This window comes from Rutidosis leptorrhynchoides, chromosome 3, assembly GCF_046630445.1.
Source record: "Rutidosis leptorrhynchoides isolate AG116_Rl617_1_P2 chromosome 3, CSIRO_AGI_Rlap_v1, whole genome shotgun sequence".
In the NCBI taxonomy this organism is placed as follows: Eukaryota; Viridiplantae; Streptophyta; class Magnoliopsida; order Asterales; family Asteraceae; genus Rutidosis; species Rutidosis leptorrhynchoides.
This window is the reverse complement of record NC_092335.1, coordinates 248,407,117-248,434,707: the sequence shown is the minus strand read 5'-3', so window position 1 is coordinate 248,434,707 and position 27,591 is coordinate 248,407,117. Positions and strand designations below refer to the sequence as shown.

The following is a 27,591-nucleotide window of genomic DNA, read 5'->3' as shown; positions in this document are numbered from 1 at the left end:
ATCAGCTCTTAGCAGCCCATGTGAGTCACCTAACACATGTAGGAACCACCATTTGGCAACTAGCATGAAATATCTCATAAAATTATAAAAATATGAGTAATCATTCATGACTTATTTACATGAAAACAAAATTACATATCCTTTATATCTAATCCATACACCAACGACCAAAAATACCTAAAAACAGTTTCATTCTTCAATTTTCTTCATCTAATTGATCTCTCTCAAGTTCTATCTTCAAGTTCTAAGTGTTCTTCATAAATTCTACAAGTTCTAGTTTCATAAAATCAAGAATACTTCCAAGTTTGCTAGCTTACTTCCAATCTTGTAGAGTGATCATCCAACCTCAAGAAATCTTTCTTATTTACAGTAAGATATCTTTCTAATACAAGGTAATACTCATATTCAAACTTTGATTCAATTTCTATAACTATAACAATCTTATTTCCAGTGAAAATCTTACTTGAACTATTTTCGTGTCATGATTCTGCTTCAAGAACTTTCAAGCCATCCAAGGATCTTTTGAAGCTAGATCCATTCTTTTCATTTCCAGTAGCTTTATCCAGAAAACTTGAGGTAGTAATGATGTTCATAACATCATTCGATTCATACATATAAAGCTATCTTATTCGAAGGTTTAAACTTGTAATCACTAGAACATAGTTTAGTTAATTCTAAACTTGTTCGCAAATAAAAGTTAATCCTTCTAACTTGACTTTTAAAATCAACTAAACACATGTTCTATATCTATATGATATGCTAACTTAATGATTTAAAACCTGGAAACACGAAAAACACCGTAAAACCGGATTTACTCTGTCGTAGTAACACCGCGGGCTGTTTTGGGTTAGTTAATTAAAAACTATGATAAACTTTGATTTACAAGTTGTTATTCTGGGAAAATGATTTTTATTATGAACATGAAACTATATCCAAAAATTTTGGTTAAACTCAAAGTGGAAGTATGTTTTCTAAAATGGTCATCTAGACGTCGTTCTTTCGACTGAAATGACTACCTTTACAAAAACGACTTGTAACTTATTTTTCTGACAATAAACCTATACTTTTTCTGTTTAGATTCATAAAATAGAGTTCAATATGAAACCATAGCAATTTGATTCACTCAAAACGTATTTAAAATGAAGAAGTTATGGGTAAAACAGGATTGGATAATTTTTCTCATTTTAGCTACGTGAAAATTGGTAACAAATCTATTCCAACCATAACTTAATTAACATGTATTGTATATTATGTAATCTTGAGATACCATAGACACGTATACAATGTTTCGACCTATCATGTCGACACATCTATATATATTTCGGAACAACCATAGACACTCTATATGTGAATGTTGGAGTTAGCTATACAGGGTTGAGGTTGATTCCAAAATATATATAGTTTGAGTTGTGATCAATACTGAGATATGTATACACTGGGTCGTGGATTGATTCAAGATAATATATATCGATTTATTTCTGTACATCTAACTGTGGACAACTAGTTGTAGGTTACTAACGAGGACAGCTGACTTAATGAACTTAAAACATCAAAATGTATTAAAAGTGTTGTAAATATATTTTGAACATACTTTGATATATATGTACATATTTGTTATAGGTTCGTGAATCGACCAGTGGCCAAGTCTTACTTCCCGACGAAGTAAAAAATCTGTGAAAGTGAATTATAGTCCCACTTTTAAAATCTAATATTTTTGGGATGAGAATACATGCAGGTTTTATAAATGATTTACAAAATAGATACAAGTACGTGAAACACCATTCTATGGTTGAATTATCGAAATCGAATATGCCCCTTTTTATTAAGTCTGGTAATCTAAGAATTATGGAACAGACATCCTAATTGACGCGAATCCTAAAGATAGATCTATTGGGCCTAACAAACCCCATCCAAAGTACCGGATGCTTTAGTACTTCGAAATTTATATCATATCCGAAGGGTGTCCCGGAATGATGGGGATATTCTTATATATGCATCTTATTAATGTCGGTTACCAGGTGTTCACCATATGAATGATTTTTATCTCTATGTATGGGATATGTATTGAAATATGAAATCTTGTGGTCTATTATTATGATTTGATAATATATAGGTTAAACCTATAACTCACCAACATTTTTGTTGACATTTTAAGCATGTTTATTCTCAGGTGATTATTAAGAGCTTCCGCTGTCGCATACTTAAATAAGGACGAGATTTGGAGTCCATGCTTGTATGATATTGTGTAAAAACTGCATTCAAGAAACTTTTTTCGTTGTAACATATTTGTATTGTAAACCATTATGTAATGGTCGTGTGTAAACAAGATATTATAGATTATCATTATTTGATAATCTACGTAAAGCTTTTTAAACCTTTATTGATGAAATAAAGGTTATGGTTTGTTTTAAAATGAATGCAGTCTTTGAAAAACGTCTCATATAGAGGTCAAAACCTCGCAACGAAATCAATTAATATGGAACGTTTTTAATCAATAAGAACGGGACATTTCATGCATGAATAGTGTATAGACAAAAATTCATATCTTAGCATATCTGCTAAATCATATCTTATCGTATCTGTTACTTTAAACTTTGCCTGACATATCCCGCAAAGTCCTCCGTAATCTACGAAATCTTTTGATCTATATATATATATATATATATATATATATATATATATATATATATATATATATATATATATATATATATATATATATATATATATATATATATATATATATGTAATTAGAATACCATCCGTTAGCCAAAATCATTTCATATCGGAAAAAAAAAATCCTTTATCCAATCATTCGAAATGGAATTCGTCATCAGTTCAAGTCACTCAGATTCCGAAATGGAATCCCATTCAAGCTCCGAAAGCAGTGTGACCGGAATAGATCAACCAATCAGTCATCACCTATTCTGGATGAATTGGGGATGGGTTCATAGCCTCCTCAATCATTGGAGACAAGAAGAAGGTGATCCCTTCCATCCACCACATTGTCCTCTTGACGAAGAACCTGAAGCACTTATCGGCGAACCTGTCCGAAACACCATTTTGTCGCTCATTTCCAGAGTATCTCGTCATGATTATATATTACACCAAATTCTAGATTATATTTATCCGCTCGTCCGAACTACCGATCACCCCGGTGTAATAGAAGAAGTCAACGAACTTCGCGCTCGGGTAGTGGCTTTGGAGAATATGGTGCAGAGATTACAAACACCAGCAGCAGCATCAGTAGCATAACCAGTACCACCATCATCAACGCCAACAGTACCATTACCACCTCCAACCACAACCGCGTCGTAAACCTCAACTTCACAATCTGTCCCACGAGCATCAACGTCATACGCACCATAGATACCAAGGAGTACCAACAATAATAACTGACGAAGTATTAATTCATAACTTCATTGGAGAAACATTCCGCGGCGATTATGTAATCTCTAAAGTCTTAGAGATTATCTAATCTAGCCCTAACCATAAATCAGTTAAGCGAACCAAAATGATAGAAGGAAGAGTAGAAACCCTGACAAAAATGGTGTGTGATTAACAAGCTAAACTTGCTTTACCAGCAGCATCAACAGTACCGTCAGCGTTACTAGCATCGTCAGTACAGTCAACATTCGAATCAACAACACCGATAACATCACAAACTCCGTCAGTTCAAGAATCACTGTGGACATCATTACGAATCAATAACGTGTATATTGTATCAACGAGTTATGAAGAATTAACTCATTCCCTCTGAAGAAATTATATGTATATTATATATATATATATATATATATATATATATATATATATATATATATATATATATATATATATATATATATATATATATATATATATGTATATATATATATTTTTTTTTTTTTGAAATAAATCTTTCCGTGCTAAGCTATTGTGTGTGAATCTTAACTACTCGGTTAATTCATATTACAAATATGCAATAATGTACGTCCTTCGGCCGCAACTTAACCATCGTTAACTACACAATTCAACAAATTCCAATTCATATAAATCAAGTATATATTTGATTTTACACTTTCATCATCGATGTACCCGAAACTTTTCAGATAACATCATTCGTACTTTGCGAAATTCACAAGAATTCCACTAACCGAACATCATACATCAACAAATAACGAAGTATTGATTCATAATTTAATGTCATTAAACAAATACTGCGTAAAAGTTATGTACTTTTTAAAGCCTTTAGGGATTATTCAATTCTAGTTTCAACCGTAAATCAAATGAGTTTAATTTAACATTAACTCATTAAATCTATGTTACATCTGAAGAAAATATACATATATATATTTTCATAAAGACTGTAATAAAATTCTTTTGTACAAAATATTAATTGTGAAATTTTTTTTAACGGGTAGGTAATACCCGAGAGATATATAAATTCATAATTAATATGTTACATTCTTCGAATCTGATTCAGCAAATCATCCATTATACTCCCTACTTTCACAACAATATACATTCTTTTATAGAAATCAAAACAACCATACTCATTCAAAATTTAATTACATATTCTGATTTTGAAATCTCAAAATTTAACTTGAGATATGACCAAAATCATCACTCTTAGATCCTTACATCTTTCACAAGCTATATTTTGACTTCAAAACTGTGTTAGAACATCAAATGTATGTTAACGATTACAATCTGTGTTCAAACCCTTCGAAAATTTCTGAAGACACTTCGAATGATGAGCAATCGAGATGATGATCCAACCACATGTTACCCACAGTTATGTACTCGAAAAAAAACTCTTGAAACCAAAGTAAAAGTTTAAACAACGTATCCGCGTCAGATTCTTTGGCATTTATTAGCAAAAATTACTTTGCGACTCCTATTCAAAGTAGCCAGTTTTGTCACAGCTCCAGCAAGTCAACCTCGATTTTTCAGTCAGACTAACCTTATTATAACCTTGAGATATACACCATCGTTACCAGGGAACCTTTTACATTCCACCACATTATTAGCAGATGTACCAACAACTTCATTACCCTTTAACTTTAGCCTCTCCAAAAAGTCATTATAATTATTCAAACCCCATCATTTACTCATTCACGTCTTGTAATGAGAATTGTCATATGAATCATTGGGAATTAGCAATCAGTATTTTGAAATCTCGCAGCATGTCTATGCCAACAGTTATATGTGTATATATAACATCTATCTTCTGGACTTAATTTGAATGTGAAGTTTCTGAAAAACACTCCGAACTAAGAATTGGTTCTCCGAAAATGGAAAAAAAAAATGCTGATGAAGCAGCAAAAACTATAAACGACTTTAAACGGTAAAAGCTGGATGATAATGATGAAGTGTGCTGGCAAAGCACAGAAAAAGAGAAGTTTTGGAACTGGAAAACGGATTGAGCAAAGTAGGAAGGAGGCTGTGGATAAATTACAAAGACTGAACCTGACTTCAAAGGATCCAAATGATTCAGTACCTGCTGAAGTCATTAACGAATACCTTGCTCCTGACTCTAAACACCGGCAGATAATATTCTTCATCATCCTCTGATATTAGAAATTCTAAAATATCATCATATCTTTCATTATAAATATCCTCCATATTTCTGAAGATATTTTTTTAATTTTTCTTATTTGAAATCATTTACCTCTTCGCGCTATCTGTATTACATCATAAAAGAAACTATTTTAGTTTCTAAATTCTGAAACATTCAAGTTTAAAATAGGAATATTTTGAAGTAGTGTTGGGAACTGAAGCATGAATTAGTATAATATAATGACACTTGATCAACGCTATTATATTACAGTAAGTTATGTTGAGTTTCTAAATGGAACGTGATGATTCACAGACCATACCGTCATCATGTGCCATGCTACACGGCTCTTGTATTCTATTTAATCTCTAAACATATCAAGAAAATTTTTCTTGATGATTCGGTCTTTTTCTGGGTATTCTGGTAATTTACCAAATCAAAATTTTGCCATTACTATTTCTTTCTTAGAACGTTAACTATGTTCATTCCGAAATCCATAGGTGTAAATTCCGGACCATTACAAGAGATGCTTAGTCGCAAGAAGAGGAAACGAAAGAATAAAACTCCAAAATAGAAATTGGAGTATAAATCGCGGCAAATAGGAGAGAGCATTAACTGTGGATGACAATGATTATAGAAGACAGAAGCAGGGACTTTGAAATATAAGGGAAGATATAAAACCCAACCACCACCCAGAAACTACAAACCGTGCATATCAATATGTATTACAACGTAAAGACACGGGAAAATTAACAACACTATAACCCCAAGATAATAGTAGAAGTAAATAAAATCCTCCGGTGGTAGATGAAAGAGAAGGATGACAGATGTAAAAATTAAGAGTATATCAAGGATCAAAATAGGATGGAGCATATTGATAAATACTTTAAGGTATGAATTGAGGAAGAAAGAATAGAAGATGTGAGTTATAAGGAAATGGAGAGGGTGGATTTATAGACAGAGCAATCGAAGCAGATTATCGCGTATAACTAAAGAGGATCCTAATCTCCTTAATTACCGACGTATCAAATCTTATTATGAAGATCTTCTTCTAAATTCCTTAAATTCCGGAAATCAATCTTGACTACGCCACCGGTTAAGTCAAACCTGCATTTATTCATTTTCACTTTTAAATGATAGCTTCATTCGTGCTCTTCGCAAAAATAAATTGTTTTATCCATATTACACAATAATGATAAAACTCTTTTTATCAACTCAAATTTGCCATGAAAACGTTCTTATTGTTATCCATGACGACCCCTATCAAATTTCGGGGACGAAATTTCTTTAACGGGTAGGTACTGTGATGACCCAGAAATTTTCAACCAAATTTAAACTTTAGTCTTTATATGTGTCCGACACGATAAGCAAAAATCTATAATGTTAAAGTCTCGAAAGTTTGAAATCTATATTCATGTAATCAAGTTACCATTTGACCATGCCTGACGATTCACAAACATTTATGTGTATATAGATGTGTGTATATAGTACTTATTAAGTGAAGGCGTTAACAAGGTATTAGATATATAATACTTTACAAGAATGTATTTTATTTCAATATAAGTTTAATATGCTTATCGATGGATTTAGATGAAAATATAAAATGATTGATTTATAAGATACATTGAATTAGGATGAAGAGTCTCTGTTATGAGGTCCACTTTGAATTAGGAAACCCTTATTTTTAACTGTATTCGAAATATTTGGAAAAGTGATTATATATAGGAACAAAAGTGTTAATTATTGAGGATTAGACAAAAAGTTGGTGGAGGATTGAATTTCATAACCCTTGTTATTTGATTCGATCGATACTAAGTTATTATATTTAGAAAGTTTAAGGGAACTAAAATAAATGTTAGCGTATAAAGGAATTATAGGTTTAGAGTGTAAACGTTACGTGTTTTATGTTTTTAAAATAGACTTTGAACTATTATTAGTTTGAAAAACTAAATATAATATTATTACGTTAATATTTCCATTATATACGATATATACGAGTTTATTTTTTTTATTGAAAATATATATATATATATATATATTTTACTAGATGATGAATTATTATATTATAATTAGTCAACAAACGTTTTGATCTAAACTAATATCATTAAAATTGTTTTGATAAATAACGTTGATTATGGTTTATAAAAGTAAATAACCAAATTACTTAAAAGATTAAGTTACACTTTGAGTGGGTTAATTTTTCATTTATTTAAGTCTATATTTTGATAAAGGTACGAGTCATAAAACGTCCTGATTTAAAATAATATATTTTGATAAACAACGAGTCACTGATTTATAGAAGTAAATGACCACAACGCTCAATTTTATAAGTTATATTTTTATAAAGGAAATTTATTGATGAGTAAGTCTAATTTTTGTAAAAGGTACACGTCGCGTAACGTAAAAGGCTAGTTTTCTAAACGTACGAAAGTGCGCTCGAAAAACAGAAAGCGGTACATGAGTCGTGAGACCACGACCGTGTCATTTTTGTAAAAATTATATTTTTACCATGAGCGTAAATATAATATAATATTTAATTAATTCTAAAGATTAAATGTATTATATTAAATATTATATAAATTAATCACTTCCACGTTTTTTTTATTCATATGATAGGTAAACGTAGTAAAGCCACAAATTATGGAAGTTTAGGTAGTAGGTGAGATTAAAAATCTCTATAAATATCGAGCGTACCATTTTTTTTTTTTATCTAGCTCGATCTCATTTTCTCTAAATATACATATACATACTTATTTATTATTTATTATTATTGTTATTATTAAACTTATTATTATTATTATTATTATTAGTAGGAGCGATATTATTAGTAATATAAATAAAATAATACGACGAGGTCATACGCGTGTTTTTTTTAAAAACCGGGTTTCGAGTAGGATAGGGCTAAGGAAATTATGGGTTATAGCTATGGAGGTGATGAGTATGATTCATGGGTATGCTCGTAAGGCCAATCTAGTGTTTATCATCTCCGTCGCGTTTACATACCTTTTCTGCGATATTGAATCTCAATATTGATACGTGAGTACTCATAATTTAATTTTTACATACTAATAGTGTATCCCTGACTAGTGCTCGAGTATATAGGATTATGCATGCTTGTACTTTTGATATTGCCATTAGATAGGTTATGTTGAATCTTAAACTAGTTACACATGCGGTTGAGATAAGGTATAAGATATGCATGTCCTTGGAAAGCTAGGGAAAAATTAAGAACTTTTCCTTTAGATATCGAATGGATTCGATGAACGGATTAGAAGTTATCGTCAATTGAATTTTTGTAAATATTATTATTATTATCGTCGTTATTATCGTCGTTCTAACTTTTATCCAATTACTATTATTATTATTATTATTATTATTATTATTATTATTATTATTATTATTATTATTATTATTATTATCATTAAAATAGTTATTAGTGTTATCCTTATCATAATATTTATTATTATTAGTATTATTAAAACTAATATTAGTAACACTTAATTAGTATGATTACTATTACTATCATTAAAATGAACGCGATATAAAAGACGATTTAAAAACTATTAACAAATTGATTAGGAAATAATGAGTATGAGTATCATGATGAAATTTAAAGATATTGATTTAGATAAAGCTATCATTTTTCATTATTTATATCACAATTATTATTAAAAGTATTATAGTTAATATTAAAAATGGTATCTTTACAAAAATTATTATTTTTAATAGGAATGTCATTGTTAATATAAAATTTCATTATTAATAAGAATTATCATATTGTTATAATACCATTTTCATAAATATAAATATTGTTATTATTATTAGTAGAATAATAATAATTATTAATACAAAATAATACAACTTTTACTTATTATTATTATCAATGTTATTTTATCAAATAAAAATGCAATACAAATAATATAATTATCTTAATAAAACCTATCATAACATTTTTATGATATTCAATAAACTTTATAAATTTTATTATTTAAGATATATAAAAGTATATTTTTATATAAAGTTTTATTTATTAATAAATAAATTATATTATCTACTCTAATAAATCTTTTAAAAATATAAAACGACGATATTTAAGACTATATAATAATCATGTATAAATTTTGGAAATCATTTTTGCGTCAAATTGACTTTTGTTAACTTTTGCATATTAGTCTCGAGCAATAGGATTGTGGTACACTATGACCTTACTTAAATTACTAGACAAATATTGACCATCATATAAATTTATATAATTAATTTAGGTTTGTGAATCCAAGGTCAACCTTACACTTGTTCAATGATGTTATATGTATTTTTACTACAAAATACAGTATGGTGAGTTTCATTTGCCTTTTTTACCCTTTATATTTTTGGGCTGAGAATACATGCGTAATTTTTATAAATGATTTACAAAATAGACACAAGTACGTGAAACTACATTCTATGGTTGAATTATCGAAATCGAATATGCCCCTTTTTATTAAGTCTGGTAATCTAAGAATTAAGGAACTGACACCCTAATTGACGCGAATCCTAAAGATAGATCTATCGGGCCCAACAAGCCCCATCCAAAGTACCAGATGCTTTAGTACTTCGAAATTTATATCATGTCCGAAGGAGGATCCCGAAATGATGGGGATATTCTTATATGCATATTGTGAATGTCGGTTACCAGGTGTTCAATCCATATGAATAATATTTTTGTCTCTATGCATGGGACGTATGTTTATGAAAAATGGAAATATGAAATCTTGTGGTCTATTTAAATGATGAAAATGAAATGATTACTATAAACTAATGAACTCACCAACCTTTTGGTTGACACTTTAAAGCATGTTTATTCTCAGGTTTGAAAGAAATCTTCCGCCGTGCATTAGCTCATTTTAAGGATATTACTTGGAGTCATTCATGACATATTTCAAAAGACATTGCATTCGAGTCATTGAAGTTCATTAGAGATTATTATTAAGTAAACGACAGATTAAGTCATTTATAGTTTGGATATTATGAAATGGTATGCATATCTGTCAACCTTCGATGTAAATGAAAGTTTATATTTTAAAAACGAATGCAATGTTTGTAAAATGTATCATATAGAGGTCAAGTACCTCGCGATGTAACCAATATTGTGATTCGTTTATAATCGATGCGGACTTCGTCCGGATGGATTAGGATCGGGCGTTTCATACATGCACACGCTATTGATAGCATCCGTGATTTTCAACTTATATTATGTTGCAAATTATTTCATTTATACTTTATAACTTTTGTAAACTAATACTTGTCGAATCGTTGGTAAACTTAAAACTTTGCAAGTCCTACACGTTTCAAATGAATGCGACATAATTTTGGTCAAACGCGTCTCATTTAGGCAGTGTTGTAAATCTCCTTATTTCTCCCCGAGATCTCTCCGAGATCTCGTTTTTGGAAGGCCGCCGAGACGAGATGTCCATCTCCCGAGATTTCTCGGTCAACGGGGTCAAACTTGGTCAAAGCCACGATTTCTCGAATTTTCTCGTTCATTTCTCTAATTTTCTCATAAAATCTCGTAATTTTTTGGATTTTTTCGCACATTTCTTCGATATACTTTTAAAATCTCATAAAAATGTAAATAAATGTACATATATTTATTTATTTATATACATTTATATTATAAAAACTAAAAAGTCAACATAAGTCAACGCCCAATATCTCCCCGAGATTTTTTCGAGAAGCCGAGATCTCCCCAAAAATGTCTAAATGAGATCTCCCCGATATCCGAGATCTCCAACCTTGCATTTAGGGACTATGACCACGTAACGGGACCTAAGTTGACGGCGTCGTCAATGGCGACTTTTGCTGGGTCGTCACATATTATGATCGTGAACCTTCATTATTTTAATGAATGGTTTCTCGATTTTGTTTATGATTATATATATATATATATATATATATATATATATATATATATATATATATATATATATATATATATATATATATATTCTTATTTTCGCCGGAAAAAAAAAAACATATCAACTATTCCCCCTGTTAATAATGGCGTAAAATTTCTTTTATAGTTCTATATTATACATATAAGATAAGAGTGTAAGAAAAGGCGTTTATATCATTAGAGGCAAAGTTACACACACAAATCATGATCCTCCCAAAAGATGTACATCATCATCGTTTACAAAACCCAATATATATATATATATATATATATATATATATATATATATATATATATATATATTGGTAGGATCAACAGGGTAACCAATCGGGGGAAGCGGGGAAGCAAAAACTTTTTTTTTTCGTTTTTTGAAAAAACTTTGTTCACGAACATTATAGGTGGGATGAAAATATGAACATTTAGTAGAGATACTTTGTGATAAATGTTTTTATTTTGGAGGAAAAACGCTTGAAGAAGTAATATATAACAATTATCGTGTTTTTCGAGTTTATGTTGAGGTTTTAACTATTGGGGTTTAGATATTAGGGTTTAGATATTAGGGTTTATAGGGTTTAGATATTAGGGTTTAGAAATTTAGGGTTTAGGGTTTAGATTTAGGGTTTAGATTTAGGATTTAGATTGAGTTTTTAACACGAATGGTTTAGAGTTTAGGGTTTAGGGTTTAGGGTTTGGTGTTTTCGGTTTATGGCCAAAACACCAAACCCAAAACCCTAAACCGTAAACCCTTAACTCTAAATCGGGCTAAATTTTACTTCACAAAACATGAAAAAAACGTTCATATTCTTCACGAACAATATTATCTTGAATGTTATTTTTGTCGATCGTTTTCCCGTCTAAATAATAACATTCATCACGAAATGTCTCTTCTAAATGTTCATATTTTCGTATGATCTTGATGCCGGAAAAAAAATTCCAAAAAAACAAAAAAAAATAAAAATTTTGTTTCCCCCCGCTTCCCCCCGATTGGTTACTTACCCATTGATCCTGCCTATATATATATATATATATATATATATATATATATATATATATATATATATACACATATATACATATATATATATATATAAATCTAATATTCTTGTCTTCCTAGAACAACATATGAAACGACTCTCCAACACGTTTATGAAAAACGATCACGATTTTTATTTTTTTACAAAAGCTGTATGTCATCTGACTTGTGCTGCGCAGTGCCAGGTTCGATCTTGGACATGTGGGTTATGGGCCCACACCATACCTTTTATTAAGAAATATTTACATTCAAAAAATATAAATTTCCTTTTGTCAACGTTTTTTTTTTTTTGAAAAGCTCCTTTTGTCAACGTACATTCTCTTTTTAGCTTTAGTTGAAATTTGAAAATCGAAAATTTAAAAAAGCTTGCTCCTCGATCCCCATCCTTTCTTTTTGGGTAATTTGGAAAGATTTGGTTAACCACTTCAAGACTTTCTCCCATTTGTCAAATATTGATTCAATGGATGGTCTATTGGGGCCTCACGTTTGGAGAGGGAAACTTGGCGACCACTCCCAAATCTCATTTAGAACGATCAATGGGCGGATGATGTGGTTTTAAGGGATCAATTTCCTTATCTAATTCGCTTATGCTTTCATCAAAATTCAGGTGTAATGTTTTTTCGCCACCCTCAATCTTCTGATGTGCCACAACTAAACTGGTATTTGCAATTTTTTATTTTTAAAAGCAAGCAATATCTATAGATGTATTTACAATACAGTACAATCCCATACAGACCAGGAGCATCGGAGACAATCGACATATACTTTAAAAATTATTGCTCCGAGCAGCACACTACACTTTATAATGAACGCAACAATTTTTTTTTCAGCGAAAAAATGAAAATATAACAAATAAGGAGAATTGATCCCAAAGATGAAACGTGATAGTACGCATAATGATTCATATTGATAAGCACATTTTTTCATGACTAGACGAAGTTTCGTTTGGAATTTAACCGGCATACCGGTTCAGGTGGAGATACCTTCTCCAGGCCCTACCTAGGCAAACCGGCCAGAAGATTATTCAAGTACACATCCGGTAAGAAATGTCCCGGATAAGAGCTGGCCGTGACTTCACACAAGCCCATCATACCCGGACAAGTGTGTCGGACGCTGGCACCATTCACCCGGGTACTAAGCACCGAGAGGATACGAATTGTATTTTTCACATCAATGTCTACTTAGCCAAACAAACTGGTCATCCGGCAATTCTACGAATAAAAATATGAACCGGCTGCAATTCTACCCGGTCAGAAGAATACCGTGAAGAAGCACTTGGAATAAACATCAAGTAAAATCTTTTTACCTAACCAAGAGTGAGACATTCGTCTGTCACATTATAGACTAATCCACAAAAATGGGTCTAGCATGAATTAGAAATTTATTGTGAACTTGTTCTTCTGATATGTTGGTATTTGTATGTTAAAAAACATATTTCATTTGAATGTCAACATCTGATAATAAATGTTATATATAAATAGGGTATTACTTAGAAAAAAATAGTTAAGTAGGAGAAATGAATACAAGTTCATCTCACATTGGATGGAAGAAAGAATGACATGAGAGGAATACCTGATAAATAAAAGTAGTATCTCTGAGAATTGAAATGAAGTATTTATTCATATTAATTAATTAATTAATTAATTAATTAAATTTAAGTATTAAAATTAACATTAAAATATTAGTTTATTTTTATTAATTATTAAAAAGTTTTTGTATAAAAGTATATTTAATATTTAATTATCTTAATAATCTAGCTCGCAGTGGAGTTCGAATTCGAGTTTGAAATCCAGTTCGAATTCGAACTCGAATCCAAATTAAATTTAAACGAATATCGAGTTCGAATTCAAACATTAAAAAAATATTCGAGTTCGAACTCGAACAAATTTCAATTTTTTTATCGAGTTTGAACAAAGTAAATTTCGAACGAGTCAAGTTCATATTGCCCCTTCTTTCCAATACCTTGAACCGTATAACGCCTCCCCTTGTTTGGTAGTTTTATAAAACTCTAAATCTAGTTTCTGACCTTCGTTCTGTTTTGATATGTGTCATCGTGTTCTAGAATCTTCCCAAGTAATTCCATTGAGTCCTTACAAATTTACTAATGTATTCTTTGCTTTTAACTATACTACTCCGTATAAGTCAACTACAATGAGGTTTGTACCCATTTGCAGCTATATAGATGTATAATTAGTTTGCATTGCTTAAGCTGATTTTGCAACTATATTCACTGAATCTAGTCTAGTACTGATATTGAATTTAGCTGAAGAATAAGTAAATAATCAGTGATAGGTGTTGGATGCAAACCCAATCGCACATTGAGTGGTGTTTGCACTTAATACTTGATATATACTACACTTATTTAGTAACTCAAAAATCAGAAGATAAAAGTTTATTTTTCACATATATATACAAGTCCTTTTAGCATTTATTTATTTAACTAATAAATAACAAGCACAGTTAAATACTACAAGACTATCACAAACTCATTACTTATCTCTGCTACAATTATAGAATGCACATAAAGAGAAACAGCTTGATGAATCAATCATCAATCATCAATAATATGAATAATAATAGTTAGGCTTCTTTCTATAATTGGGGTGCGAATACTTCCAAAGAACCTGAGCATCAATAGCGGTTAAGTTGTCATCATCGAGCCGCTTCCATGTTTTGATGGACTTGACTGCACCCCATGTACCATTTAATTCCTCAAATAAAGAAACCAAAACAATCCTAGCCCTTCTTGACCATCCAGCCTTCCCATAACCATGATAACCAAATCCACCACCATAACAAAGATGAATCCCATCTAACTTCCCACAGAAATCGTTAATATGATCATGACCCGTGAAAACAGCCTTTACATCACCATCTTCAGCTGACATTGTAAAAAACCCCGAATGCACTGAAGCAGAGCTAATCCCTTCTTGTCTTACACCAGTCACATTTGACCAACTGACTCTTTCATACTCAGGCAATGGGATATGAAAATATGCAAGTCCGGGAGCCGAATACAAAGCTTCCGAACTCTCTCGAAGCTTTTCAGACGTTTGTTTCAACCAAAACTGTTGAGACGGTTTAATCCATCCATACCCAGGAATCGAAGGGACTGTTGAGTAGTCTCCACTATCAAGAAAGTACAAGTTTAAAATCGATTCGTTAACATAATTTGACCCTTCAACTCCACGAACTTGTAGATTATAGTTCCCGAATCCATCAATAAAATCAACACCACTAGGATTTAACTGGGATAAAGTGTTCTCCATTCCAACTATATGCTTCATAACATCTTCTCGTGACAAGGTTGATTCTTGGTCATGATTTCCTAAAACTGCAACCCAGGGGATTTTCGAGTTTATAGCAGGGGCAAATGCTGCATTCAAGGATTTAACTGCATCTGTGGCATCAGGTCCGTAGATATTATCTCCAGTGAATACAATTAGGTCAGGTTTTTCAGCTTTGATCATACGGTATAAGAAATCGGTTGTATTGAGATCTGTACAATGTGCAAACTGATTTGGTAATACATCCTCGTAAGGAGTGTTACTGCCATCAGCATAATGCATATCAGCCACTTGCATAATCTTTAACTGCCCATTCTTTGGATTAAACCCTAACTGTTTCGCACCACTACCATTAGATGACGTGATTAGACTCGAGCAGAAAACAAGGACGATAATCAACAGAATTTTCGACATCATTATAGTGATTGAACTCCAAGTAAATATAGCAATATTCCTGCAATTGTTGTAAATACGTGTATGAGAGATATCTCGGTTCAAAAAAAAAAAAAAAAACGTATGTGTATAAGATAAAAGTCAGTTATTCTGTTTAAATTAAATTCAAATTAGGTTAAAAATTACTGTAGTACAAAATTCATGAATTAAAATTACCAACACTGAAAACTAAAGCTAAAGCCAAGGATCGTAAGAAGCTAACCAACAGCAAAATAATTAGGTTTTATTTACGGTAAGTATATATTTAAATTAATAATAATAATAATAATAATAATAGTAATAATAATAATAATAATACAGGTAAAGATAATATAAAAGAAAGAAGCGTACCTGTGGTGACGATGGGGTCGGAGCCGAGAGCAAGACGATGGCCTAGAGGTAGAAGAAGCCAATGGTGTGTAGATTTTATATATGCGTACAGAAACCCGCGGTGTGTTAGATTAATCCTATCGCCAAATCGTAGTAGAATAGAATTAGAATTAGAATTAGAATTATTAATAATTAATTGATAATAATTTATTTATATTATTACTATATTATCTAATACACAAAAATGATAAATTGTAACTAGAGGCATTTTCGTCCATTCACATTTTTTTTTTAATTCTAATTATATTTCACTTCACCAATAAAGATCCCATACTTTTTCAAATATTCAAATCGACCCCTAAACAGGAGGGTAAAGTGTCAAATAACAATTTTTATAAAAAAATCTTAAATAAACTCCACTCAAATATTCAACGGGTCATATCTTCTCGCTCGCAACAAGTTAAATTTTTCCGACACCATCGTTAAACTCGAAATAATTTTAGGAACACAATGTCACTAACTATACGCAAAACGGACGCTTTTTAAAAAACGCTAAATATTTGGGGTACTTTTCATACACGTTGATTTTGCGTTAGATTTTTAAAAGTCGATAATTACATAGCTAAACGTGAAGATGGACATATATTGTTAATTTAAAATAACATTAAAATCTTTCACGGGTTATACCTTTTAGTTCGACTCGAGTTGCGCTTCAACGACATTATTCTTTAGACACAAAATAATTTTACAAACTAAACGCAATAACACATTGAAAACCGAACCCCCGACGCGTAGCGAGGGTTCAACAACTAGTTACTATATTATCTAATACACAAATTAATTAATATACTATCTATTAGACAAAACCCTGTAGCACTATTCATCAATAGTATCAGAGGTATTTTGGTTATTTCGCCTTTTTTTTCCTTTTTAACTTCCACTTTGCCAAATAACCCCCCCCCCCCAACTTTGTTCAAACATTAAAACCGGCCCCCCAAACAGGAGGGTAATGTAACGACCCGACTTTTCCGACTTTTAATTATATTTATTACTTTCACGAAACTGCGTATTTGTGCGTACTAATTTAGATTTTATTTTGGGATCATTAATTATGTTAATTACTTTCGTTAATGCCTTACAACGTGTTTTTAAGTACTTAGTTGCTTAACATGATCTTTGAATGCATTTACGACCGTTAGTGTCACTTGTTGTTTAAAGCGAGCTACGTACTTGGTACACGTTAAAATTTTGTCATAATTGGAATATTATGACTACGTAAACATAATTGTTATTTATTCACGACCATTACTTGGCTTTATGGTTCCTTAATTATGCTTAGTGTTTACTAATGCTTACTAGTTACCTTAATGGACTTAACACTTTAATGGACTTCCATGACCCAACCTACTCAACTTAGTGGACTACTTAATGGATTAATTAGCCCATGTAATCATAATTAGCCCATGTAAATAATGAGACAACTAACTTGCATGCTTATGTAACAAGGCTTGCATTATGTCTCAAACCACCCAACATGTCAACATCTCCATGTACCACCACCATGGACCACACCATGCCACACCACATGAGACCAAAATGGTCCCCCCTTGCTCCCAAACCGTCGGCCACCACCCCACCCTCACCATCATTTAATTTTTTTTCTTTTCTTTCTTTGTTAAATACCCACACTTCATTCATTTGCTCAAACACACACTTCTCTCTACTTTCTCACTCTAAAGCTTTCTCTCTAAGTTACTTGAAGAACTTGTAAGTTCTTGATTTCTTATTCTTTCTTTTCTTACTTTAATTCATGAATCATTATCATCATGAACAAAGATTCAAGTTTTGTAACTCGAATCTTCATTACTCTTGTAAGATTCAACTTTGTTTTGAAGAATCTTCAAGAACATGAAGGATTCAAGCTTTTTAGCTTTGAATCTTCATAATCTTGTTAGATCTAAGTTACTAACTTAAGATCTCTTTAATTGTGTTAAAAGATCAAAACTCATGTTTATGATCTCCATGTAACTTGTAGATCCAACACTTTACTTTATGGATCTTCAAGAAAGTTTGAAATAAAAGCTTACTAGCTTGATGTTTCTACAAAAAGTTAGTTAAAGATCCAAGTTTACTAACTTATGATCTTCTTTAATTTGTTGTACTTTAGTTTTGTGACTTGTGTTTTCTTAAAACAAAATATACAAGCTTACTAGCTTGAGATCTCATAAGTGTTGTTAGGAATCCAAACTCTCTAGCTTAGGGTTTCATTTTTGTGTTTGATCTAAGTTGTGTAACTTATGGTCTTCTACTTTGTTTAAACAAAAAGTTCATTAGCTTGTGTTCATATTACTTTACAAGATCTAAGTTTCATAACTTATGGTTGTGTAAAAGTTGAAAGTCTAAGTGTTATGACTTAGGGTTTCACCAAGAACATGAGATCTAGACTTTATAGTCTAAGGTCTTTAATATTTAGCTAAGATCTAAGTTCTATAGCTTAAGGTCTTGCTTATTTAGTTTGATTCAAAGTTTATAGCTTAATAGAAATTGTACTTGTGTTAAAATGTAACAACCCAACCCAATATCCAAACGAATACGCGATTTTTTTTATATAGAACAGTGCGCGACGCGTAGCACCCTAGGGTGCGCGGCACGCACATGCCATTCCAGCTTCTGTCCGGTTTGGTCATTTTTCAAATAAAGATCTCCCACTTCCCGACATATTTAGACGAAACGCTTTTCACAACATGTTCAAATATGTAAAACTAACACATTTCAATGATAAAACAAGTTTTACGAACCCGGGCCCACATATGGCCGAAATACGAGTTTCGTACAAAATATATAAGTTTCAACCGAATTAGTTTAAATTCCAAACGACACTAGAACATGATGTTTGGGGGTTAAACTACCCAACTCTCGGTCAAACTTCAAAAGCTAACACATCCAAAAGTGTCCCCCTATCAAAACAAAGCGGGATCTCTAATCCAATCGAACGCCCTTACCCTTGTCAACGCCCGAGCCTATAAAAAGGTAAACAACGAGAGGGTAAGCAAAACGCTTAGTGAATGCAATAACTATACACATACATATATAATATACCTACTTGCAAACACTTACACATATACCGCATACAAGCTAGCAACACAATTAGCTTATCATCTCAATTACAAAGCTATTAACCTCCGATACCACAAGCTAGCACAACAATGACATATATATAACTCGAACAATGTAATATGCTTACGCTACAACTCAATAACCATGGTTAACCAATCGTACAAGGGAATGACACTCGCGAAAGGCCATCGGTGTTCATAACATCCGTTAGTGTACTTAACACCTCGAATCACTAAACCTTCGGGTGGCATCTTAACACCTCGATGCTTCACCCTTTATCTTACGGAGTGGTGCCTTAACACCTCAGCACTTCACTCCTAGGTGGCATCTTAACACCTCGATGCTTCACCCTGAGTGGCGTCTTAACACCTCGATGCTTCACTCGTCACGTGAAACGTGGTGTCTTAACACTTCGACACTTCACATCTCACGCTACAACAAATAAATACATTATATACCTATGCATATAATTACTCCACTCACCTTAACGATTCGGTGATGGTTTTACACTTCCGCAAGCTTCAAAGCAAAGTACCTATTACAATAAGTACTCAATCAACACACAAACTTATTGGACTAAACACCAACCATTCACTAATGTGCATTTAATGACTTAATGCATTAAACCACCCATTTACTCCAAAACCGTCCATTTAAGGTCAAGACCATCACGAACCACTAAAAGTTAGTGATTAAGGTTCAACAACCCTAACTAATACACAATTAGGGTATTTCGTACTCATCTTTCCCAACTAGGTCAACTATTACCCATTTGACCATTTTAAGGTCAACACACCCATTTCGGGTCATCCACAAACCCACATAACACCCATTTACTAAACATCTAGGTGTGCTAGTAATTAACTAACCAATTAAGGCTCATAAACACCAATTAACACTTTGAAACCCTAGGTTAGTTGCTATTGAGTCTTCATGACTCAATCTTACCCAAGAACACTCAAAATCACCAAATATGGGTTTTATGTTCATCACTAACTCAAACCCTAACCCTTAGACAAATTAAAATAGGGAAATCGAGGTTAGAACATACCACCACAACCGAAGCGTAGCTAAAGGCTAGATGAACAACTTTAATACTTGAGCTTTAACCCAGATCAAGCTTCTTCCTCCTTGATTCAAGCTTTCTCTCTCTTAAAGGGTTTCTCTCTCTAGATTAAAGTAGAATTGGAGATGGTGTTGGTGGTTGTGTTGAATGTGCTTCAACCACCACAAATCTGTCCATAAGTGCCCTAAAACCGGCCCAATGAGAAAGGACCATAATGCCCCTCATTAAACTTTAATTTAAAAGCTGGAATCTGCCAACAGTACAGGTGCGCGACGCGCACACCTATACCTGCGCGGCGCGCACACAGGCCTGAGCAGGCTCTAACCTCTGTTTAGCTGTACAATGTCACCCACACTCCATATACCATATTTACACCGCTGTACACTAATTATTCGGGTCTTACAACTCTCCTCCACTTGAATCGGAGCGCGTCCTCGCGATCCAAGCCGCATGACAAGAGGGAAGATACACCAACACAAACTCTTCGGGCTTCCATGTAAACTCGGAACCTTTATTACGACGCCATTGAACTTTATAAGTTCTTACCTCTTTATTCCTCAACCTTTTCACCTTTTCATCGAGTATAGCAATCGGCTCCTCAACATACTCTAACTTGTTGTTTAGCTCAATTTCGTCTAATGGCATCCATGAAGAATCATCCGCAAGACACTTACGGAGATGGGAAACATGAAATGTATTATGGATCCCCGCAAGCTCTTCGGGTAATTCCAAACGATACGCAACTTCACCAACACGACCTAAAATCTTAAATGGCCCAATAAACCGAGGAGCTAACTTTCCCCGTTTCCGAAACCGAATAATACCCTTCCATGGCGAAACCTTAAGCATCACCATGTCTCCTTCTTGGAACTCAATCAATCGCCTACGTTTGTCGGCATATGACTTTTGTCTATCTTGAGCCGCTTTCAAATGAGTCCGAATCATCTCAATCTTGCTATTCGTCTCTAAAACCAAATCGGTACTCCCGATTTCTCTTTGAACCACTTCGCCCCAACAAATCGGAGTTCGACACTTCCGCCCATAAAGCATCTCATAAGGTGGCATCCCGATACTAGTATGATAACTATTATTGTACGAGAACTCCACCAAGGGCAAATGCTCATCCCAACTACCACCGAAATCAATAATACACGCTCGTAACATATCCTCTAATGTTTGATTCGTACGTTCGGTTTGACCATCCGTTTGAGGATGGTACACCATGCTCATTTTCAATTGTGTACCCATATCTTCATGAAACTTATTCCAAAACCGAGATGTGAAACGAGTATCTCGATCCGAAATAATAGATATAGGAACCCCGTGTCTCTATATCACCTCCTTGATAGATATTTTAGCCAAAGTCTCCGACGATATCGTTTCCCGAATGGGAAGAAACAAAGCACTTTTCGTCAAATGATTAACTATCACCCAAATCGTATCAAATTGGGTTCTCGCCATCTTTGGTAACTTTGTAATGAAATCCATGGTAATGTGCTCCCATTTCCATTTCAGAATTTCTAACGGTTGCAACTTACCATACGGCTTTTGGTGCTCGGCCTTAACTTGCAAACACGTGACACATTGTTCAACATACTTTATAACATTACGTTTCATGCCCGGCCACCAATACTCTTTCTTCAAATCAAGATACATTTTCGTCGCGCCCTGGTGAATGGAATACTTTGACTTATGTGCTTCATCAAGTAGCACTCGTCGATGATCACCCATTTTAGGCACCCACACTCTTCCTTGAAAAGATAACAAACCATGCGGACCTAAGGTAATAAACTCTGTTTTTCCCACGATTCGTTCCTCATGCTTATTCTTAACAAAAGTTTCGATTTGAGTCTAGCCAAGCTTTACAAGAAAATTGTTAGTAATAATCATGCGTAACGATCCTACTCGTATCGCCGGATGTTGACTCTTTCGACTTAACGCATCCGCGACCACATTCGCCTTACCCGAATGATAAAGTATTTCACAATCATAGTCTTTCACCACATCCATCCATCTACGTTGACGATAATTCAAATCTCGTTGATCAAAAAGATGTTTTAAGCTCTTGTGATCCGAATAAATCATACACTTGACACCGTACAAGTAATGGCGCCAAATTTTCAACGCATGCACCACCGCTGCCAACTCAAGATCATGAGTCAGATATCTCGTTTCGTGTTCCTTTAATTGTCGAGAGGCATAAGCGATGACTTTACCTCTTTGCATTAGAACACACCCGAGCCCATTTAAAGACGCATCACAATAAACCGTCATGTCTTTTACCCCTTCCGGCAACACTAACACCGGAGCTTGACATAACTTCTCTTTTAACAATTGAAAAGCAATTTTTGGCTCGTTCTCCCAATTAAATCTCGCGTTCTTTCTCGTCAACTTTGTCAAAGGAGAAGCGATTTTTAGAAAAGTCTTGGATAAACCGACGATAATAACCGGCCAATCCGAGAAAACTTCGGATTTCTGTAGGCGTAGTCGGTCGTCCCCAACTCTTCACCGTCTCAATCTTCCCCGGATCTACTTGAATCCCCTCTTTATTAACAATATGGCCAAGGAATTAAACTTCACTTAGCCAAAATTCACATTTGGAGAATTTTGCATACAACTTCTCCTTCCGCAACGTCTTCAACACACCACACAAATGATGTTCATGTTCCTTCATACTCTTTGAATAGACAAGTATGTCGTCAATGAACACAATCACCGACTTGTCCAACATAGGTTGGCACACTCGGTTCATAAGATCCATGAATGCCGCTGGTGCATTCGTAAGACCAAAAGGCATAACCACAAACTCAAAATGCCCATAACGCGTTCGAAAGGCCGTTTTCTCAATATCTTCCTCACGGACCCGCATTTGGTGATAGCGGGACCGTAAGTTGATTTTAGAAAAGTAAGTCGCGCTTTGGAGTTGATCAAACAAATCGTCAATCTGAGGCAATGGATAACGATTCTTGATTGTCACCTTGTTCAACTCACGATAATCAATGCACATTCGCATACTACCATCCTTCTTCTTCACGAATAAAACCGGAGCGCCCCATGGCGAAGCACTCGGTCGAATGAAACCCTTTTCAAGCAACTCTTGGGTTTGATTTAACAACTCTTGCATTTCCGTTGGTGCTAAACGATAAGGAGTTTTAGCAATAGGAGAAGCACCTGGAACTAACTCAATGCGAAATTCGACTTGTCTTTCCACTGGTACACCCGGTAATTCGTCCGGGAAAACATCTTCGAATTCACTAACCACCAGAATTTCACGAATGGATGGTGGCTCTTCGCGAGTATCAACTACATGAGCAAGGAAAGCCATGCCACCACTAACAAGAAAACGACGTGCCCGTTCATAAGTGCATAATGGCACAAGTCTTCTCCGTCTCTCGCCATGAATAAGTAACTCTCCCGCACTTGGGGTCTTCACACGAATAGATTTTTCATGGCATGCAATATCGGCTCTATAACGATGGAGCTAATCCATACCAACGACAATATCAAATTCACCCAAGGTCATCGGGATAAGATCAATTTTAAATGTTTCGGAACTAAACACAATATCACAAGCATTACACACATCAACCCCTAGCACTGTCTTACCATCCACTATTTCGACCTCTACCGGATGACTTAACTTAGCTAGCGGTTTATCAACCTTAGACACAAAACTTGGAGAAACAAACGATAAATTAGCACCGCTATCAAATAGGATCCTTGCCGGATTACAGTTAACCATGAAAGTACCTGAGACAACTTCATTTGATTGCTTGGCCTCATCATGGGTCATTAAGTAATTCCATCCCCGGGCCGTACCCGCCACCTTCTCTAACCGTTTAACCTGATCGGTGTTCAAGTCGGGACACTCCAACTTTTGGTGTCCTTGCTTTGGCAATTGAAACATGTGAGGTTGTTTCCGGAAGATGGGTTCGGACAATCACGAGCCATATGGCCCATTTGTCCATAATTGTAGCATGTATAAGAAAAACCCCTGGAAGCACTCTTCTTCACACTATTGACACTTTCGGAACCCTTCTTGCTCTTGCTCTTTTTGCTTGAAAAGCTCGAATGACTCGAACCTTCAAATTTTCTCTTAGAAAAAGAGAAATCACTTCTTTTTGGAACCTCCGCTCGAAACCCCGGGCTAACTCAAACAATTCATCAAAAGACTTAGCTATTCCTCGACTAATCTTACGCTTCAATTCATCGCTTAGTGTACGAACATTCGGTCATCACCTACATACTCCGGACAAAAACGAGTCTTTGACAAGAAGGTAGACTTGAGAGTAACCAAGTCCATCGAACCTTGTCGCAAATCACGCAACTCGTCCCGGATTTTGTTAAGATTGGATGGAGTCCGATATTCATCAAAGAACTCCTTTTTAAACTCATCCCACGACAAGCCCATACATTGCTCTTCACCATACAACTTAATCTTATCGTCCCACCACAACTTTGCCTCTTCACACAACATACTAGAACCGTATCTCGTTTTCTTCTCGGGAGGGAACTCCGTGGTACGGAAAGCCCCCTCGATGTCGGATATCCAACATGTGCTTTTCAACGGATCCCTTACTCCATTAAACATAGGAGGTTGAGCATCCTTGAAATTTTTGTAATGGAAGTCTCGCCTTCCATACCCACCACTACCATCACCCCCTCGCCCCGAGGATGAATGTTTCTAGCTTCTAATGCCTCTTCAATTGAGGCATTCATTCGCTCATTTATTAACTCAGTTACTTGCCCATCAACTGATTCTTGGAAAACCTTTCGGACATCCTCAAGAAATTCCGCTCTTTGCTTCTTAATAATGACCTCCTTCATGGTTCTCGGGTCCGTTTCTCATCTTCATACTATAAAACAGAAATCGGTTAAATAATGAAACGAAAGGACATAACACAAGGTGTATATATATATATATATATATATATATACATATATATATATATATATATATATGTATATAGATATATATATATGTATATATATATGTATATATGTATATATATATATGTATATATATATGTATATATGTATATATGTATATATATGTATATATATGTATATATGTATATATATATATATGTATATATATGTATATATGTATATATATATGTATATATATATATATATATATATATATATATATATATATATATATATATATATATCTCACACCGCCCCATCTTGCTCAACAGTCATCGTACATCGCTTGTTTGACACGATTTGAACCCGTAACATTGGTAGCTAATCATTGTTACGCGAGCACGTCGCATTACCTTGCTAGTACAACGTCTATCTCGCTTGATGATTGCAAAACACAACACAAAACATCTAGCGCATAGTTAGTTAACCTCATCCTAGGCACTAACCAATCCCCGGTCCGACCCGTCTCCTACAAGTCCCGCATAACGCGCATACACAATAAAGTCTAAGTCTAGGCACCTATCTCAAGTCGCCTAAATCCCGTAGACCATGCTCTGATACCACTTGTAACAACCTAACCCAATATCCAAACGAATACACGAATTATATATATATATATATATATATATATATATATATATATATATATATATATATATATATATATATATATATATATATATATATATATATATATATATATATAGAACAGTGCGCGGCGCGCAGCAACCTAGGGTGCGCAACGCGCACAGGCCATTCCAGCTTCTGTCCGGTTTGGTCATTTTTCAAATAAAGATCTCCCACTACCCGACGTATTTAGACGAAACGCTTTTCACAACATGTTCAAATATGTAAAACTAACACATTTCAATGATAAAACAAGTTTTACGAACTCGGTCCCACATATTGCCGAAATACGAGTTTCGTACAAAATATATAAGTTTCAACCGAATTAGTTTAAATTCCAAACGACACTATAGCATGATGTTTGGGGGTTAAACTACCCAACTCTCGGTCAAACTTCAAAAGCTAACACATCCAAAAGCGTCCCCTATCAAAATAAAGCGGGATCTCTAATCCAATCGAACGCCCTTACCCTTGTCAACGCCCGAGCCTATAAAAAGGTAAACAACGAGAGGGTAAGCAAAACGCTTAGTGAATGCAATAATTATACACATACATATATAATATACCTACTTGCAAACACTTACACATATACCGCATACAAGCTAGCAACACAATTAGCTTATCATCTCAATTACAAAGCTATTAACCTCTGATACCATAAGCTAGCACAACAATGGCATATATATAACTCGAACAATGTAATATGCTTACGCTACAATGCAATAACCATGGTTAACCAATCGTACAAGGGAATGGCACTCGCGAAAGGCCATCGGTGTTCATAACATCCGTTAGTGTACTTAACACCTCGTATCACTAAACCCTCGGGTGGCATCTTAACACCTCGATGCTTCACCCTTTATCTTACGGAGTGGTGCCTTAACACCTCTGCACTTCACTCCTAGGTGGCATCTTAACACCTCGATGCTTCACCCCGAGTGGCGTCTTAACACCTCGACGCTTCACTCGTCACGTGAAACGTGGTGTCTTAACACTTTGACACTTCACATCTCACGCTACAACAAATAAATACATTATATACCTACGCATATAATTACTCCACTCACCTTAACGATTCGGTGATGGTATTACACTTCCGCAAGCTTCAAAGCAAAGTACCTATTACAATAAGTACTCAATCAACACACAAACTAGTTGGACTAAACACCAACCATTCACTAATGTGCATTTAATGACTTAATGCATTAAACCACCCATTTACTCCAAAACTGTCAATTTAAGGTCAAGACCATCACGAACCACTAAAAGCTAGTGATTAAGGTTCAACAACCCTAACTA

At 34.0% G+C, this 27,591-nt stretch overlaps 1 protein-coding gene across 1 annotated transcript; it reads right to left on the bottom strand.

Moving 5' to 3' along the window:
• Window positions 1–15,060: 15,060 nt before the first annotated feature.
• LOC139897342 (probable inactive purple acid phosphatase 29) lies at window positions 15,061–16,208 on the bottom strand. Its single transcript, XM_071880042.1, has one exon. It carries the CDS (start codon window positions 16,206–16,208, stop codon window positions 15,063–15,065), a length of 1,146 nt encoding a protein of 381 aa, XP_071736143.1. The 3' UTR covers window positions 15,061–15,062.
• Window positions 16,209–27,591: the final 11,383 nt, after the last annotated feature.

Excerpts from the sequence above, each read along its gene's own strand:
- LOC139897342 (XM_071880042.1), bottom strand. The coding sequence starts at position 16,208 with ATGATGTCGAAAATTCTGTTGATTATCGTCCTTGTTTTCTGCTCGAGT.